The 20,432-nt window shown below is 43.4% G+C and overlaps 1 protein-coding gene across 8 annotated transcripts in view; it reads left to right on the top strand.

Annotated features, from left to right (window-relative positions):
* Positions 1–20,432, top strand: part of TNK2 (tyrosine kinase non receptor 2) — a 350,655-nt gene that overhangs the window by 277,733 nt on the left and 52,490 nt on the right. For all 8 annotated transcript variants that reach the window (XM_077290239.1, XM_077290240.1, XM_077290237.1 and 5 more), the window contains 5 exons: positions 8,765–8,917; positions 10,649–10,926; positions 14,390–14,516; positions 16,603–16,749; positions 20,147–20,241. In XM_077290239.1, coding sequence (XP_077146354.1) covers positions 8,765–8,917; positions 10,649–10,926; positions 14,390–14,516; positions 16,603–16,749; positions 20,147–20,241 — 800 coding nt within the window. The remainder of the gene's footprint in view (positions 1–8,764; positions 8,918–10,648; positions 10,927–14,389; positions 14,517–16,602; positions 16,750–20,146; positions 20,242–20,432) is intronic.

The raw sequence follows: 20,432 nt of genomic DNA, 5'->3' as shown, positions 1-20,432 counted from the left end.
TAAAAGAGGCAATAGCGTTGGCATATTCATCCACGGGGAATGCGATCCCGGACGGTATAAGAGCGCATTCCACAAGAGCAGTAGCTACCTCATGGGCTGAGAGGTCAGAGGTATCAATAGAACAGATCTGTAAGGCGGCCACCTGGTCATCACCGTCGACCTTTTTTAGGCACTATAGATTAAATCTAGCCTCTGTGTCTGACCTGACCTTCGGTCGAAGGGTTCTTGAGGCGGTGGTCCCTCCCTAAGCTTAATCTCTGCAATTCTCTCCGTAGTGCTGTCATGGGGGACCGAGAAAGTCATAGTTACTCACCGATAACGGTGTTTCTCGGAGCCCATGACAGCACTCGCTTATTTCCCTCCCATCACGAGTGCGGTGAGCACCTTTAATCACATATGATTTATATAGTTCATATATTACAATTTAGGCACGGGGTTCCTTTTCTGTTAAGAAATGTTATAATGTGGTATTTTCTCTGTTGTAAACTAACCTGGAGGTCCTCCGATGCTCTGTAAACCAACTGATGCGAGGGAGAGGTACCGCCCTTATGTATCTGTAGGTTTCCTGTCCCTGAAGGGCGGATCCCCTCTCTCCGTAGTGCTGTCATGGGCTCCGAGAAACACCGTTATCGGTGAGTAACTATGACTTTTCCATCTCTGCTCAGCAGCCCTGGAAGCTCGCCTCAGTTCTTTAGTCAGGCTAGTGTGCTAGTGTTGTATGTTGATTTTGCGAGCTTTGGTATGTCTGAGAGGGTCAACAGATTCCAAAGCTACAGCTATTGTGGTGTTATATAGAGCGGCAGCGTCATCCACATTGTGTAGGGAACTTATTTCTGTAAGAGGGAGAAGGGATTCAGAGAGTGAGTGTAGATCGAGGTGTTTAAGATTTCTGCGAGGGTGTGCAAGGTTGGGGATTGTACAACAGGAGTGGCGAGGGAAGAGAATGTGAGTAGGTTGTGGTCAGAAAGAGGAAGAGGTGCGTTAGAGTGGTTAGATAGGGAGCAGAGGCAGGTGAAGATGAGGTCCAGTGTGTGGCCATCTTTGTGGGTTGCTGTAGAAGACCATTGAGTGAGGCCAAAGGAGGAAGTGAGATATAGAAGCTTAGTGGCAGCTGAGAGGGAAGTATCAATGGGGATGTTGTCATCACCCAAGATGATAGTGGGGATGTCAGCGGAGAGGAAATGAAGTAGCCAGGTGGTGAAGTGGTCAAAGAAGGTGGTGGCTGGCCCTGGGGGGCGGATAATGACAGCCAGTTGGAGGGGGAGTAGATGCGCACAGAGTGCACCTCAAAGGAAGGGAGGGTAACAGAGGGTGGTAATTGGATTGGGGTGAAGGAGCAGTTATCTGACAGGAGAAAACCAACTCCTCTACCATGCTTGCTGCTAGGGCGGGGTGTGTAAGAAAGGTGGAATCCACCATACGAAAGTGCAGCAGGAGAGGCTGTGTCAGAAGGGTTGAGCCATGTTTCGGTGACGGCAAGGAAGAAAAGTTTGGTAGTAACAAAAAGATTATGTATGTAGGAAAGCTTGTTGCAGACACAGTGAGCGTTCCACAGAGCTCCTTTTAGTGGGACTGGGGAGGCGGGGGCTGGGCGAATGGCGTATAAGGTTAGAGAGGTTACGGAAATTTGTAATAGAGCGTGGATGGGAGATAGAACTGACTGTGGGAATGTGGTGAGGAGGACCAGGATTTGGAGAGAGATCATCAGCAGTGAGAAGGAGCAGAGAAAGTGTTAGCAGGTGGGAGCAGGAGAGGGCATGAGGTGGCTGTCTGTGTTTGGAGACAGAGGATTGTATGTTGAGGAACAGTTCAGAGGAGGGGGTAAGATGGATGGGGAGGATTGAAGAAGAGATGAACAGTTCCTTACTAGGAGTAGGGATTAGGCGAAAAATATATTGGAAAACCCCCAAAAGTGATACCATTTTAAAATCAGCAGTTTTCAATATGTCGAGGGGTGCTGTCAGGTTGTTTATTAACCCTTCTTGTGCTTTTCAGGAATTAATACAAAGTGGCATGATAGGAATTAAAAAGTTGATTTTTACCAGCTAACTGTCGCTGACTTTTGAACAGGTCAGTGTAGCCGGCAGACTCTAAGGCCGCTATTTGCTCGTGAATTGCCATGGCAAACATCAGGACCACACAATCATGATCTCAGGGTTCCGATGAGGATAAAAAGGGAGAAGCTACTCTTCTAGGCTATGTGCACATGTTGCGGATTGTATGCGTTTTTGCCACGTTTTTTCACGGCGAAAACGCGATAATGCATGCACAACACAGCCCATTGAATTCAATGGGATTCCGCAATGCTGTGCTAATGCTGCGTATTTTTCCTCAGCGGAGTCGTATCGCGGAAAAATACGCAGCATACTCATTCTTTGTGCGGAATTGCGGCGATTCCGCAAACATAGGAATGCATTGATCCGCTTACTTTCCGCATGGGGCTATGCCCACCATGCGGGAAGTAAGCTGATAATGTGCGGTGGTACCCGTGTCTGGAGGAGAGGAGACTCTCCTCCAGGCCCTTGGGAACCATATTTCTGTTAAAAAAAAAAAAAAAAAAAGAATTAAAATAAAAAATATTGATATACCGTATATACCCAAGTATAAGCCGAGACCCCTAATTTTGCCACAAAAAACTGGGAAAACTTAATGACTCGAGTATAAGCCTAGGGTGGAAAATGCAGCAGCTACCGGTAAATGTCAAAATAAAAATAGCTACCAATAAAAGTAAAATGAATTGAGACATCAGTAGGTTAAGTGGTTTTGAATATCCATATTGAATCAGGAGCCCCATATAATGCTCCATACAGTTCATGATGGGCCCCATAAGATGCTCCATATTAAAATATGCCCCATATAATGCTGCACAAATGTTGATTATGACCCCATAAGATGATCCATACAGACATTTGCCCCATATAATGCTGCACAAATGCTGATTATGGCCCCATAAGATGCTCCATAGACACATTTGCCCCATATGCTGTGATTAAAAAAAAAGAAGTCATACTTACCTCTCGTCGCTCAGGCCCCCGGCACTCGCTATAGTCACCTTCCCCGTTCCACCGCCGGGCGCCGCTGCGTCTTCTGCACCGAAGTTCAGGCAGAGGGCGGCGTGCACACTAATCGCGCCCTGTGACCTGAGCGTCACTGCAGAGGACGCGGAAAACGGAGCCCGACGGTAGAACACGGATAGGTGAATATCGCGCAATGCCCCCGTTATACTCACCTGCTCCTGGCACGGTCCCTGCACATCCCTGGTTCTTCGGGCACCGGCAGCTTCTTCCTGTGTTGAGCGGTCACATGGTACAGCTCATTACAGTCATGAATATGCTGCTCCACCCCTATGGGAGTGGAGTTGGGTCCATATGCATTACTGTAATGAGCGGTACCATGTGAACGCTCAACACAGGAAGAAGCTGCCGGCGCCTGGAGAAACAGGGACCACGCCAGGAGCAGGTGAGTATTAGGCTGCCGTCACACTAGCAGTATTTGGTCAGTATTTTACATCAGTATTTGTAAGCCAAAACCAGGAGTGGGTGATAAATGCAGAAGTGGTGCATATGTTTCTATTATACTTTTCCTCTATTTGCTCCACTCCTGGTTTTGGCTTACAAATACTGATGTAAAATACTGACCAAATACTGCTAGTGTGACGGCAGCCTCAGACAGTTCCCGCTCCCCTGCCGGCCCCTGGGAATGACTCGAGTATAAGCCGAGAGGGGCAATTTCAGCCTAAAAAAATGGACTGGAATTCTCGGCTTATGCTCGAGTATATACGGTACTTACCTTCCGATGGCCCCTGGAGTCCTCCCGCCTCTCAGCGGTGTACACGGCCTCTTCCGTTCCCAGGGATGCATTGCGCGAAGGACCTGATATGACGTCACGGTCACGTAACTGTTACGTCAGAAAGGTCCTTCGCGCAATGCATCCCTAGGAACGGAAGCCGCCGTGAGTGCCGCTGAGGAGATCGGGGGCCATCGGATGGTGAGAATAACTATTTTTTTATTTTTTTTATAATTTTTAACATTCTATCTTTTACTATTGATGCTGCATAGGCAGCATCAATAGTAAAAAGTTGGTCACACTTGTCAAGCACTATACTTGACAAGTGTGACCAACCTGTCAATCAGTTTTCCAAGCGATGCTACAGATCGCTTGGAAAACGCTAGCATTCTGCAAGCTAATTACGCTTGTAAAACGCTAGTGTTTAGCGGGAATATGCATGCCAATTCTGCATGGGTTATACCCGGGGCAGGAAGTTGCAGAATTGCCGCTGAAATTTCCGTGGAAATTCTGCAACGTGTGCACATAACCTTAAAAATTTATATGATATAGTCATAATTGACAGCAGCATCTAAGGGGTTAAACAGATAATGACGGTGACAACACTGATCGTGGCTGTTGCAGCAAGTTGTCAGCTATAGTGTACAGCTGACAGCTGCTGGATTGTCACCTGTATGCTATTCTTTTATATCTCAGGTCAGTTAAAAGACGTATTGAGAGTCATTAAGGCATTAAAAATCATGCGTTTCAGAACAACTTTGGTCATTTTTTTTATCTGCATATTATGAGCATCTCTATAAATCCTGTGGTGACCAGAAATCAGCACTTCTTGGAGTTGTGGTGTTGCAATTTCATGTTGAGGAGTATATGTTCAATGCATATGTGTGTGTGTATACAGTGGGTACAGAAAGTATTCAGACTCCTTTAAATTTTTCACTCTTTGTTTCACTGCAGCCATTTGGTAAATTCAAAAAAGTTCTTTTTTTTTTCTCATTAATGTACACTCTGCACCCCATCTTGACTGAAAAAAAACAAATGTAGAAATTTTTGTATATTAAAAAAGAAAAACTGAAATATCACATGGTCATAAGTATTCAGACCCTTTGCGTAGTATTGAGTTGAAGCACCCTTTTGAGCTAGTACAGCCATGAGTCGTCTTGGGAATGATGCAACCAGTTTTTCACACCTGTATTTGGGGATCCTCTGCCATTCTTCCTTCCAGACCTCTCCAGTTCCGTCAGGTTGGATGGTGAACATTGGTGGACAGCCATTTTCAGGTCTCTCCAGAGATGCTCAATTGGGTTTATGTCAGAGCTCTGGCTGGGCCTGTCAAAAATGGTCACAGAGTTGTTCTGAAGCTATTCCTTTGTTATTTTACTTGTGTGCTTAGGGTCATTGTCTTGTTGGAAGGTGAATCTTCGGCCAAGTCTGAGGTCTAGAACACTCTGGAAGAGGTTTACATCCAGGATATCCCTGTGCTTGGTCGCATTCATGTTTCCTTCAATGTCATCCAGTCGTCCTGTCCCTGCAGCTGATAGCATGATGCTGCCACCACCATGTTTCACTGTTGGCATTGTATTGGGCAGGTGATGAGCAGTGCCTGGTGTTCTCCACACATACCACTTAGAATAATCACCAAAAAGGTCTATCTTCGTCTCATCAGACCAGAGAATCTGGTTTCTCATAGACCGGGAGTCCTTCATGTGTTTGCAAAAAAAAACAACACCTTTTCGGGCTTTCATATGTCTTGCACTGAGGAGAGGCTTCCGTTGGGCCACTGCCATAAAGGTCCGACTGGTGGAGGGCTGTAGTGATAGTTGACTTTGTGGAACTTTCTCCCCTCTCCTTACTGCATCTCTGGAGCTCAGCCACAGTGATCTTGGGGTTCTTCTTTACCTCTCTCACCTCTCCCACGATTGCTCAGTTTGGCTGGACAGCCAGGTCTAGGACGACTTCCAATATCCCAAACTTCTTCCATTTATGGATTATGGAGGCCACTGTGCTCTTAGGAACCTTGAGTACTGCAGAAATTCTGTTGTAACCTTGGCCAGATCTGTGCCTTGCCACAATTCTGTCTCTGAGCTCCTTGGCCAGTTCTTTTGACCTCATGATTCTCATTTGGTCTGACATGCACTGTGAGCTGTGAGGTCTTATATAGACAGGTGTGTGCCTTTCCAAATTAAGTCCTATCAGTTTAATTAAACACAGCTGGACTCCAATGAAGGAGTAGAACCATCTCAAAGAGGATCACAAGGAAATGGGCAGCATGTGACTTAACTATGAGTGTCTGAGCAAATGGTCTGAATACTTATGACGATGCGATATTTCAGTTTTTCTTCTACTATATAATTGTCTAATGGTCACTTCCGTCTTTCGGTCTGTCCTTCTGTCTGTCACGGAAATCCCAAGTCGCTGATTGGTCGTGGCTTTTTTGCCGTGACCAATCAGCGACGGGCATAGTCCGGTGGCAAAATGGCCGCTCCTTACTCCCCACAGTCAGTGCCCGCTCCATACTCCCCTCCAGTCAGTGCTCACACAGGATTAATGGCAGTGTTAACGGACCGCGTTGCTATTAACCCTGTGTGATCAACTTTTTACTATTGATGCTGCCTATGCAGCATCAATAGTAAAAAGATCTAATGTTAAAAATAATTAAAAAAAATAAAAAATAGTTATATACTCACCGTCCGTCGGCCCCTCGGATCCAGAACAGGCCTTTCCCGCTCTTCGCGACGCTTCGGTGACCGCTCCATGCATTTCGATCTGACGAGATGATGATGTAGCGGTCTCGCGAGACCGCTACATCATCATCTCGCGAGGCCGCAATGCACTATTGGGAACGGAGCGCGCGTGGAGCATCGGTAAACGCTTCGCCTGGATCCGGGGGCCAACGGAAGGTGAGTATATAACTATTTTTTATTTTAATTCTTTTTTTTAACAGGGATATGATGCCCACATTGCTATATACTACGTGGGCTGTGCAATATACTACGTGGGCTGTGCAATATACTACGTGGGTTATGCAATATACTACGTGGGCTGTGCAATATACTACGTGGGCTGTGCAATATACTACGTGGGCTGTGCAATAAACTAGGTGAGCTGTGCAATATACTACGTGACTGTGCAATATACTACGTGGCTGTCCAAATACTACGTGGCTGTGCTATATACTACGTGGGCTGTGCTATATACTACGTGGGCTGTGCTATATACTACTTGGGCTGTTATACACTACGTGGGCTGTGTTATACACTACGTGGGCTGTGTTATATACTGCGTGCGTGGGCTGTTATATACTACGTGAGCTGTGTTATATGCTACGTGGGCTGTTATACAATCCGTGGGCTGTGCTATATTCTCCGTGGGCTGTGCTATATTCTCCGTGGGCTGTGCTATATGCTCCGTGGGCTGTGCTATATTCTCCGTGGGCTGTGCTATATGCTCCGTGGGCTGTGCTATATGCTCCGTGGGCTGTGCTATATGCTCCGTGGGCTGGGCTATATACTACGTGGCTGTGCAATATACTACGTGGCTGTGCTATGTACTACGTGGCTGTGCTATTTACTACGTGGGCTGTTATATACTACGTGGCTGTGCTATATACTACGTGGCCGGCCGCGAACAATCAGCGACAGGCGCAGTCCGGACACGAATTCGTGCAGGATTTGAACCACGCTTCACTAATTGGTCGCGGTTGGCCGAATCCTGTGTATTCAATGTATTATTCTAAAATCTTCATAAATAAACTACATACATATTCTAGAATACTCGATGCGTTAGAATCGGGCTACCATCTAGTTTTTAATAAATTTGCAAAAATTTCTACATTTCTGTTTTTTTTTTTCAGTCAAGATGGGATGCAGAGTGTACATTAATGAGAAAAAAAATGAACTGTTTTGAATTTAGCAAATGGCTGCAATGAAACATTTAAAAATTTAAAGGGGTCTGAATACTTTCCGTACCCACTGTTTGTGTGTATATGTAATATGTGTGTGTAATGATTATCTTGAACGCCATCATATTTCTTAGGTAAAAATGACTGTTGTACAGCTCCATTACTATTACCTCATGTAGCAATAAAAAAAAAAACACGTCCAAATGAGGCAAAATAATGTATCTGCCTCCACAACACAATCAATTAATATCCATGGGAGAATTATATAGTAATCATAATGAAAATTGCGCTGATAATGTGCACAGAGAACTGACTGCAATCCTGCACAAATGGTATATAGATGGCCTGTAATCAGCTAAAGGAAGGATGTCAGAGGGTGGTGCTGTGTGAAAGCACAGAGAACGCACACGGGAGCCCCGGAATCAGTAGACCATAATAATCCCAGAACGCAGTACGTGGATCATAATCCAATCAATGCAATGCAGTTCATGTGGTAAACTGAGCTCTAATGCACCTTTACCACGGACAGACAAAAGGAATTGCTCAGTTAAACCTTTTGGATCTAAGATGTCCAAAGTATAAATCTAATATGCTTCTTTTTATAGAATTCTTCTACTGACTGCATTCTCATTCTTTATCCATTATAAGACACAGACACATAGCATTTTCTCATTGAAATGAGGAAAAATATAAAAACTTGAACTAAAAGCACTTGTAAAAAAACAACTGAAAATGCAAGCAGATCACGCCATTTTTACATGTTTTAAAGTTTTGTTTTGTTTTTTTAAATGTGCAAGTATGAGCCCTAAAAGGTAAATCGAATTATAAGATTCTTTTAGTTTTGATACAGTGAAGTTTAAGATGTTGTTAAACCATGGAAATTATAATGGCATGCCATTGTAATGCTGATTCTCCAAGGGAAATTCCATTAAGTTAATATAAAATATATAATCAGATACAAAACATGTATTAGTAGAACAAGTCGAAAGTATCTCTGTATTGTTTAGTTTGGAGGAATGATCTTAATAGTATGTAATTTAGGATACATACGGTAGTTTAGCAAATTGCACTTTCTTTCAGTTCAATGTAGCAGTGAAGTGCTTGAAGACGGACGTACTTACACAGCCAGATGCCTTGGATGATTTTATTAGAGAGGTCAATGCCATGCACTCTCTCGACCATGTCAATCTTATCAGGCTTTATGGAGTGGTCCTTACGCACCCTATGAAAATGGTATGGTATTATTTACATGTATTTATATTGTGAGGTGATTATGTATTACATTGAACACTTTTTTATGGCACATTGTTTTTGAACTAATGATCAGTTCTATAAATTAAAGGAATTGTCCATTAATAGACAGCCCCTTCTTAATTGATAATGTGCCCCACATAAAATAAAAAAACATATATTTACCTCCTAGACCAGCAACACTCCAGCGATGTCTGCACTATGATTCCCAGCAAGTAACTTCTGCAGTGACCACTGATTAGCTGCAGCATTTCCATAAAGCAATAATAATAGCAAATACCTCTAATAATAAATGTAGTATAGTTCTTCTGATTTGCCATGTCTCTTTCCTCATGTGCAGGCATTGCAGGACCTTAGGTATCCATGGTTGCGACCACTGATATATTGACAGCTAGTTGCTTGGGGTCGTAACCAACTTGGATTGAACTAAAAGGACTTGCTGTGTGTATATTTACAATATAACTATAGGATTAGTAATGGATAGGTGTCTTATAGACACCTCTCCATTACTAAGCCGTGGGCTTGATGTCACCGGACAATACGAAGTATGACATCAACCCCACAAATATGAACCCCACTTGCCACCGCCACAGGGCAAGTGGGAAGAGCCAGGCAAAGCGCTATAATTGGCGCATCTAATAGATGCGCCGTTTCAGAGTAGCTGTTGTCTGGAGAACCCAAGCAGTTTTTTTTTATTATTTATTTAGCGCTCAGGAGCTGGCTGATGAATACTCCCATCAGCCACCGCCTGCTCTCGCTGTTATTAGATGCAGCAAGTGTAGGATGATTGGAGTAGTAGTCCAATCAGCTGACGCCAGTGACTGGAGGTAAATTTTTTACTTCCGATCACAGCTCATTTGACAGCGTGGGAACTGCGGCTGTCTGCCTGGTGGTAATGATTTTACCACTGATCAGTTGAAGATTGACTTATACCTGCAGACAGGCAGATCCCAGTGTTTGGTGCACTGTCATGCACATGACAACACAAGAAATACCCGGAGTTCGGGGTGCCGAACTCGAACAGTAACACAGACTTACTGGTGAATTCAGTGTTTCGGGGTCATTGCCCAAACAGTAGGTGTTTGGTACTGACCCCAAACTTTACTGTTTGGGTTTGCTCATTCCTACTGTTAACATATTGACCTGGAGGATCATATTGCCACACAACTAATGTCATAAACAAAGCTCAAAGAAACTATGGCGTAATTGCATATTTTTCCCGCAATTTTACTGCACTTGGATTTTGTTTTTTCCATTTCCAGTACATTGTATGGAATAATGAAAACGAGTCCTCATTACGGTCATGTCAACAGAACAATAATAAAAAGTTAAGGCTCTTGGAACAAGGGAGGCGATAATGAAAGCACAGCAATTTAAAATTTCCGGGTCCTTAAGGGGTTAAGCAAAACTGTCACACGGAAAAAACTTGAATCTCTGTTAGCCCTTGGTGAGCAGAGTATGGCGATATGATGTGCTAAAAGAAATAAAATACATGTTAAAGGGGAATTTGTCCCCGAATCGCACAGTACAAACTGCTAAAAGGATTTTATGGCCTTTCTGAAGTGGAGTTTCATGTCTTCCTCTAGATTTATTGTGACTGGTGATACATCCTCTTGAAGTTGAAGCATATCTCAGTCTATTAATTCTTGCTGGGTTGAATGTGATGTTTTTCATGTTTCAGCTTTGAATAAATAACTGACTTTTTTTTTCCAGGTTACAGAACTTGCTCCTTTGGGCTCTCTTTTGGACCGCTTGCGTAAGAATCTGTGTCACTTCCTTATTTCCACACTCTGTCACTATGCTATACAAATCGCTAATGGCATGGCCTACCTGGAATCAAAGCGTTTTATACACCGGGATCTGGCAGCCAGAAATATTTTGCTTTCTTCAAATGATCTGGTTAAAATTGGAGACTTTGGCCTCATGAGAGCGCTACCCAAAAATGATGATCACTATGTTATGCAAGAGCATCGCAAAGTACCCTTTGCTTGGTGAGTAATATAAAAAAATTAGGTCTCTGCACAAGTAGCCCAGGAAATATTATACTGTGAATAAATCTTTGTCAGAAGCAGCAGAATCATCAGCTACATGAAGGAGTTGCATGAACTGTACAGCAACAAATTACCGTAGTAGGACATTTTTATTCAATCTTTAGAAAGTGATTTAATTTAGCATTTATGAAGAAAATAACAAAGTGTAAAGATGAACAGAGTCTAACACTTAGGGGTTTGGAGAATCATTTATTAACCCCTTCACGACATGTGCCGTACATGTACAGCACATGTTGTGTCTCCCCCTTTGATGTAGGCTCCAGCGCTGAACCCACATCTTTCCCATGCACATGTCAGCTGTTTTAAACAGCTGCCATGTGCCCGGACCAGCCACAGGTGGAATCGCGATCAACTCGTGGCTGTTAACCCATTAAATGCCACTGCCAAACTCTGACAGCAGCATTTAACATCCTTTTCCAGCAATCGTGCTGGAAATCCGCCCATCGGTGACCCCTGACACGTGATCACGGTTTACTGATAGGTTGGCATGACAAACAGAGGTCTCCTGCAGACCTCTATGGTTGTCACTGCCGGATTGCTATGAGCGGCACCTGGTGGTCGGGGCTAATAGAAAGCGAGTAATTGTGCTACATACAAGCGATCTGATCATCGCTTGTATGTAGCAGAGACTATCGGATTAGGCAGGTTCTAGTCTCCCATGGAAACTATTGAATCATGGCAAAAAAAAAAAAAAGTTTTAAAAATATAAAAAAAATATAAAGTTCAAATCACCCCTCTTTCTCCCCTTTCAAAATAAAACAATAAAAGAAAATCAAACATACACATATTTGGCATCTCTACGTTCAGAGTCGCCCAATCAATAAAAAAAAGGATTAACCTGATCATTAAACGGCGTAGCGAGAAATAAAGTCAAAATGACAGAATTATGTTTATTTGGTCGCCCCAACATTGCACTAAAATTCAATAACGGGCGATCAAAAAATCGTATCTGCACCAAAATGGTGTCATTAAAAACGTCAGCTCGGCACGCAAAAAACAAGCCCTCACCCAACCCGAGATCACGAATAATGGAGACGCTACGGGTATCGAAAAATAGGGCATTTTTTTTTAAACAAACTTTGGATTTTTTTTCAGCGCTTAAATAAAAAAGAACCTAGAACTGTTTGGTGTCTATGAACTTGTAATGACCTGGAGAATCATAATGGCAGTTTTAGCATTTATTGAACAGGGTAAAAAAAATCCCAAAAACAGTTGTGGGATTGCACTTTTTTTTGCAATTCCACCACAGTTGGAATTTTTTCCCCGCTTTTGAGTACACGATATGGTAAAACCAATGGTGTCATTCAAAAGTACAACTCGTCCCGCAAAAACAAGCTCTCACATGGCCTTATTGATGGAGAAATAAAAAAGTTATGGCTCTGGGAAGAAGGCGGAGCAAAAAATGGAAATGCGAAAATAAAAACGGCCTAGGGTGAAGGGGTTAAAATAGGTCTGTCACCATCTGTTGTCTTTTGTTTAATCGTCCTCATAGTATATACCTCAGGATTTCAGGGTGTAGATAACTTCTGGACAAAGCCTTGAGAGGTGTCATGGGCGCCAGCACTAGTATATATGCTTCTGCTCTTCGTAATCACTTTCGGGATATTTTTATTTATTTTTTTTGTCACAGTGGAAACCGTTTTGTAGTTTTTAACTGTCTGAATGAGATGCTTTGTCTCCTTAGCCATTGTTTGTGATATTTAGAATGATATACTATTTTTGGATTGTGAATAAAGTGATTTGGGCTTGATGGATGGTTGTGTGCCTCTATATGATTTTAGATTATAACCTGACATATTGGCATAGGGATTTGGTCATTTACATTATTTCTGTGTAAAGATAGATTGCACACAAAATGTATTGTGCTATTTGGCTGAAGGCTGAGTCACACATAACGATATTGTTAACGATATCGTTGCAACGTCACGCTTTTGGTGACGTAGCAACGATCCCGCTAACGATCTCGTTATGTGTGACAGCGACCAACGATCAGGCCCCTGCTGAGAGATCGTTGGTCGATGGGAATGATCAGGACCATTTTTTGGTCGCTGATCACCCGCTGTCATCGCTGGATCGGCGTGTGTGACGCCGATCCACCAATGTGTTCACTTGTAACCAGGGTAAATATCAGGTTACTAAGCGCAGGGCCGCGCTTAGTAACCCAATATTTACCCTGGCTACCATTGTAAAAGTTAAAAAAAAAACAGTACATACTCACATTCTGATGTCTGTCACGTCCCCCGGCGTCCACAGGGTTAAAACTGCTTTCGGCAAGAGCACTGCTAATATGCAGGCGCTGCTGCCGAGAGCTTCCCTGCACTGAATGTGTCAGCGCCGGCCGTAAAGCAGAGCACAGCGGTGACGTCACCGCTGTTACTGCCGGCGCTGACACATTCAGTGCAGGGAGGCTCTCAGCAGCAGCGCCTGCATATTAGCAGCGCTCTTGCCGAAAGCAGTTTTAACCCTGTGGACGCCGGCGGGGGACGTGACAGACATCAGAATGTGAGTATGTAGTGTTTTTTTTTTTTCCCACTTTTACAATGGTAACCAGGGTAAATATCGGGTTACTAAGCGCGGCCCTGCACTTAGTAACCCGATGTTTACCCTGGTTACCCGGGTGCTGCAGGGGGACTTCGGCATCGTTGAAGACAGTTTCAACGATGCCGAAGTCGTTCCCCTGATCGTTGGTCGCTGGAGAGAGCGGTCTGTGTGACCGCTCCCCAGCGACCACACAACGACTTACCAACGATCACGGCCAGGTCGTATCACTGGTCGTGATCGTTGGTAAGTAGTTTAGTGTAACGGTACCTTAAGACTAGCTGTAATAGAATACAGTGGCTGAGTCCAGTGTACTAATGAGGGGAGTCCTCCCCCACCCACCGCAAACGTCATAGCATGATGACACTGTAATGTAAAATCCTAATCTTCTATCTCAATCATTGAGCAAAGAGTGGTCAGAGTTAATGTGATTTGGGCCCCTGAAATGTGACTTTCTAAGTAGACCCCAAAAAACTTACACTCTTGATTTGGATAGCAATGCAACATTTCTGGCAGTTTTATTAAAATAAAGAAGCAATGCGTAATCTGTCATTTAAAGGGGTTGCCTGACCTTACGATATAACCGTATTAATTATCAGATAGTGGGGGTCCAGCGCCCAGCACTGATCAGCTGTTTTCAACATTCGCATATGAGGTAAACGGTGAACAGAGCTGATCAGCACAGATCCATACACGGTGCAGTGGTCGCCGCCGAGAACTACAGCTCTGGTCTTCTTGAATAGCTGAAGGATGGGGGGCTGGGTGTTGTCGTAAGCTTGGGCAGCGCCTCTAAAGATCATTTCTATTAATATGTCCTCTTTTATTCCTTTCTTGCTGCTATTCTCCTCTGTTGCTATTCTTCCAGGTGTGCCCCAGAGAGCTTAAAGACTCGTACATTTTCTCATGCAAGTGACACATGGATGTTTGGGGTGACATTGTGGGAGATGTTCACTTATGGGCAGGAACCCTGGATTGGCCTAAATGGCAGTCAGGTGAGACTACAAATATCCTACCAGTCTGCAGATGGTAAGATCTGCATGGATTGTAAAATGGCTGTAGAGAGTATTTATATGTTGGATATTTATGGTGAATAAGGAATAAATGAAGGTTCTCCCTTTTTTTTCCTTACATGGGGCTGTTTTTTACTTGTAAAAGTAACCGGTAGGTGTGAGATTGCAAAAATGAGATTCTCCCTTCCTTCATTTATCCGCTTATTTACATGTTGACTCTGACATTTCTTTATCCTCTCCCTGACCTGTGACAAGAATGCACATGACATACATTTTCGCCATGGATTCACACCATCACCTCATGTAAACATATTTAGACCAGCTTCTATTATCAACGACTGATACTGTGATCTGTCTGTCAGAGAGCAGGTCAACTTCAAGTGAGGCCAGTAGGGTTACTCAGGAACATTTCCCAACCCTGTGGCCCCTCAGACTTTGCATTCTTCTACGTTACAATTACTCACACATTGGCAACCTATTGTAATTCAGAAAAATCTTGTTTTTACAAATGCCCTACATTATTTTTCTTTTGCTCTGGCAGTTCAAAGCATCTACTGGCTCCGGAAAATGATTCAAGGCCACACCATTTGAAACGCCAGTGATGTTATGTATGGACTATTTATGAGAGTTGCCACAATAAATCTGCTTCATTTAGTTGAGGCGTACAGAGAAGAGGCCAGGAAATTGATGTGAGAAATGTTATGAATTCCTGGATGAAATTATTAAGGCAATAACACCCTGGTTACTTTGAAACCACTATTCTGATAATCCCTTCTCAATCCCTAGGTTTTCCCTGGTAAAGTAATAATAATCTCCGGTGCTGGCACATTTCCAGCAGTTTTAGCACTGGGGGTATGTTCCCATGTTCAGTAAGCGCTGCAGTTAGACGCTGCATACAACCCACAGCGTCCAGATGTTACAGCATAGTGGATAGGATTTCAAGAAATCCCATCTCCACTATGCGTGCTGAGACGCCCGCGGCTTCCCTGCGGAGACGGACATGCGGTGCAACTTTCCAGACTGCAGCATGTCTATTTATCTTGCGGAGATGCGAGTCTCCGCAAGATAAATGTCACCCGTACAATGTATAGGATGCGGTGATTCCGCACTGTTCAATGAACACATGAGGAATCACCTACTTTCAAAATGCGGCAGCGCTTCGGACGCAGCAGACATGTGTTGCGTTCAAAGTGCTGCCGATTCCAACTGTGGGCAGATACCCTGGCTCTTCTGGGAATCGTGTGGCATTATGTAAGGTGATCCCTGCAGCCAATCAGCGCCGACTTCACTGTCCTTCAGACAAATCACATACATCTGTAGGAGCTCATAAGAAAATAGTGTCTTCTACCAGAAATCTTTTTTTTTTTTTTTTGGGGGGGGGGGGGGGGTCTGCATTACTGACAGTCATGACTTTTTTATTTTTTCATTAAAAAAAAACTGTCGGTCTTATTTTTTGCAAAGTAAATTGAAGTTTTCGTTAGTATATTTTGAGATATACATGGCTATTTGACTGCTTTTTATTCTATTTTTATTTGTACAAAGCAGGATGAGCAAACTCCAGAAATTCTGCCACTGTTTTTTAACAGTTTCATTTGATTCACCATGCAGCATAAATACTTTTAAAAATAGAATTCCAATACTTTCTTTTTATCAATTACAAAATACAAAGTGAGTGAACAAGAGAGAAATCAAAATCAGATCAATAATTGCTGTGACTTCCATTTACCTTCAGAACAGCAATGATGATTGCCTGAACTACTCAGATAGACTAGGTTTCTGAAAACAGTAAAAATTCTGTCTAAAATGTTTAAAAGACGACAGTGTATTATGTTCAGATGATTCTGCAGCTCCCTCTGCGGGACACATACGGACTAACTGGACAAGGTCTGAAGGGATCTGCCTTTTCCTAAGGCTTTCTAAGTATCTTACAATGTTTAGTGTACCAGCCACGTCATTATCACTTAGTGGAATCTTTAGGGATTTCCTACAGACTGCTTTACTTGTATCTTGCGTAAGGTTTTCCTAACCATGCCGGGCTGTATTTGCCTGTTCAATTTCTCTTTTGTAGATCCTACATAAGATTGACAAAGAGGGTGAGCGGCTGTCACGACCAGAAGACAGTCCACAGGACATTTATAATGTCATGCTGCAATGTTGGGCTCACAAGCCTGAAGACAGGCCGACGTTTGTAGCCCTGAGAGACTTCCTAATAGAGGTATGGACGCAGCACACGCCTTGGTTTTCTAGCTACGTGTACCATTATTAAAAGCTACTTGATTTCCTATAATGGAACACGAAACAAGGAGTATGTAAGTCCAAATCATTATTTAAAAACCAAAATACACCTTTATTAAATAGTTGCCAAAATAACAAAAGATTAAAATACAATCATCATTATCATATCCAATATACAGTAAGGCAGAGGAATCAGGAGGGAGACTCAAAGGTAGCCGGGTCAGGTGCATACAACAAAGTACATCCCAAACATGAGTATTAGTATAAATAGTGCAAAAAAATGCATGGATCAGCTGGGATACTATCATAGGCAGTGTATAATACACAATGTCCCCTGCTCATATAGAGCACTAAGTCCACAGCCCACACCTATAGCATATTGATGGTGGAGATTGCACGCTTACCCATTATTAGATTCAGAGGGGAGCAGTCTGCACTTCACCCGGCGGCCCCGGACGCGCGTTTCACGGAATGGCTTTGTCAACAGGGTTAACCCTTTTCTCTGTCTCCTGTGCTTATAAATGCCGCACACCGGAAGTGTGATCGGCAAGCGGCGCATGCGCAGTGGCGCTCCGTGTCAGCAACACCTGAGGGCCGTCATTGCAGGGCGCACAAAGGGCGGAAATCCGCCATATGACGTCATGTAGTGTGCATCCCACAACTATAGACGGCTGCCAGGGGAAGCCGATCGTCAGGGTATCCACCGCGCATGCGCACATACCAGCGGCCATTTTCAAGGAGCCCGGTAAGTGCGGCCATGTTTATGGGGACATAGAAGCAGAAATAAAACGAAAGGAAAACCTACTGTGAAATGAAAAATAACTGTGTAGTTACGTGGCAGGCAGTGTCAGGTAAAAGTGTACATAATCATAAATATAAAATATACTTCAAAAATACTAAAAAGTTTAAGATTGCTAGACAACATATAATGCTGTGATAAATAATGTGAACACATGTGAAAATTATAATAAAATTATAATTATAAGTATAAATAGGGATGTAGAGGGCCGTAAGGGCCACATCCATCCTAACTCTACTGCATTGCAAGACATCATATAAAGTGCACAAGGAAGATACGATGAGTTTTCCAGAGATCTTCAAAATTCCATATAGGACCATCCAACAACATGGCCGACATCTATTGTAAAATATGAGGCTCGTGGTCGTCGTATGCAATGATAACAGTAATGCTAAAAGAACACACAAAAGAACAAATTAAAAAAGAGAGAAAACTGGGACATAGATATTCATATATATAAAGTGGGACACCCTTGTCCCACACCAATCAGGATAAGATGGCCCAAACAGAACGGACGGAGAAGTGGTAGAAGTGGGCGATCACCCAAATAAACCTCATAGAAAGGGAGCAAAACTAAGCTGCTCATTCAGCCCTTTCGGGGCCATGGTGTCAAGGGTGATGATCCACTTACACTCACGTTGTGCTAGGATCTTAACCATATTACCACCCCTGATACCACCATGGACCCTGTCAATGCCTCTAACCCTAAGGCCAGTGGGATCCGATCCGTGATGTAGACGGAAATGCCTTGGAAGAGTTTTGAGGCTAGATATATCCAAGGCTTCCTTTCCCGCCGTTATGTCCCGTACATGTTCGCGTGTCCTAACCTTCAGCTCTCTAGACGTGAGACCAATATAAATAAGGGAGCAGGGACATGTGGCATAGTATATCACATGGGTGGTATTGCATGATATAAATTCACGTATCTTAAATTCCCTGCTCCCATTAGCTGTTTTAAAGGTCCCACATCTCGAGATGTTAGGACACGCGACACATGAACCGCATGGGAAACAGCCCTGTCTCGGGCCCCTTGTACCAAATGGACACCTGGTTTGAGCCACATAGTGACTACTCACCAGGTTATCTCTCAAATTTCTCCCCCTGCGTTGTGTCATCAAGGGACGTTGGGTGAGCTGGGAAGCCAAGATGTTATCTGTAAGTAGAATAGGCCAATGTTTGTTAAGGCTATCACGGATCAGATTCCACCGGCAATTAGAAGTTGAGATAAACCTAACCTCAGAGTCTTGACTGAGTTTGTTTGGTTTGGCTTGACACAGTAAATCATCCCTACGTGCATCCCTGGCTCTTCTATATCCTGCCCTAATGCAGCGGCGGCTGTATCCCCGGGCTTGAAAACGCTCTGTGAGAATGGTAGACTGCCTCTCGAAGCGGGTCTCTGTCGAGCAGACCCGCCTATTCCTCAAGAATTGCCCAACTGGGATGGCTTTAATAACTGAGTAGTTGTGTGCCGAGGAGGCATGCAATAAAGCGTTAACAGATGTCTCTTTCCTGTATAGATCTGTCTCAACAGAGCCATCCTCGGCTACACACAAAGTGATATCCAAAAAATTAATTTTACTCCTGTGCCAAACATATGTGAATTTCAAATTAAAATTGTTGTCATTAAGTTCCTGCATAAATCTGGTTAGGCTGGCTTCGCCACCGTTCCAAATCATAAGAACATCATCAATGTAGCGAAACCAGCCCACCACCGGGTCCGCGGCATGTGCCCCATCACCCTGAAAAATGTGTCGTTCCCAAAAACCCAAAAATAAATTTGCATAAGACGGGGCACATGCCGCGCCCATTGCAGTACCTTGTGTCTGCAAATAAAATTTATCCTTAAATACAAAAAAATTATGGGTTAAAACAAACTCCAACAATTCCAAAAGAAATTCCAAAAAGTGGCCATCCCAGTTGGTACTCTCAAGGAAAAAGCGGGCAGCCCTCAGGCCATCCTCGTGCCTGATAGATGTATATAAAGACTCAATGTCAATGGTGACTAGAAGCATACCCGCCTCCAGAGACAGTCCCTCAACCCTTCTCAGTACGTCAGTAGTGTCTCTGACATAGGAGGGCAAAGTCTCTACCAGTGTCTTTAAGTAGAAATCTATAAATTTACATACATTTTCACATAGCCCTCCCATGCCAGAGACAATAGGACGGCCCGGTGGATTAACAGCGTCCTTATGCACCTTGGGCAGGACATAGAAGGTAGCCACCCTAGGAAACTTGATTTCCTATAATGATGTGCAATCACCAGTCTTTCTATTCCTAGTAACAGCAGTTAGTATCAAAATGTTGCAGCTTTTGGAGGGTTGTCACTAATCACTAATGTTTACTCATGAGTAGGACTGTGATTGCCGTATCTAAAACTCTATCCTAGTGCAACATACGGTCTACCACTGTCCTACGGTAATAACATGGTCGCGTTAACAACTATTTCTTACTAGTTTTACATGAAAAGGCATCAATAATTCTATGATAAAGTCATATGTGAAATTAGTTGTATATCGTTCTACGTAGAATCAGAATTTCTTACATTAAAAATGACAATGGATAATTCTTTGTATTGCAGGCTCAACCAACAGATATGAGAGCCCTACAGGATTTCCAAGAGCCAGACAAGCTGAATATCCAGATGGATGATGTCATAACTGTCATCGAGGGCAGGTACCAGTTCCCTCCCACCTGGCAACTTACAATGTATTGAAACATCTTGTAATGGCTGGGGTAAGGCCACATTCACATTAGGAGCATGGTGTTGGGAGATTACCACGCTATTATGTCCCACCAGAAAGGAGGTCTAACTGAGTCCAAAGTTTTATGTTAGGACTCTTGACTCCCTTTAAGTCATTACGCGT

This window comes from Ranitomeya variabilis, chromosome 2 (assembly GCF_051348905.1).
Source record: "Ranitomeya variabilis isolate aRanVar5 chromosome 2, aRanVar5.hap1, whole genome shotgun sequence".
Taxonomy (NCBI): domain Eukaryota; kingdom Metazoa; phylum Chordata; class Amphibia; order Anura; family Dendrobatidae; genus Ranitomeya; species Ranitomeya variabilis.
The sequence above is the reverse complement of the archived record's forward strand: the minus strand, read 5'-3'. Positions and strand labels throughout refer to the sequence as shown.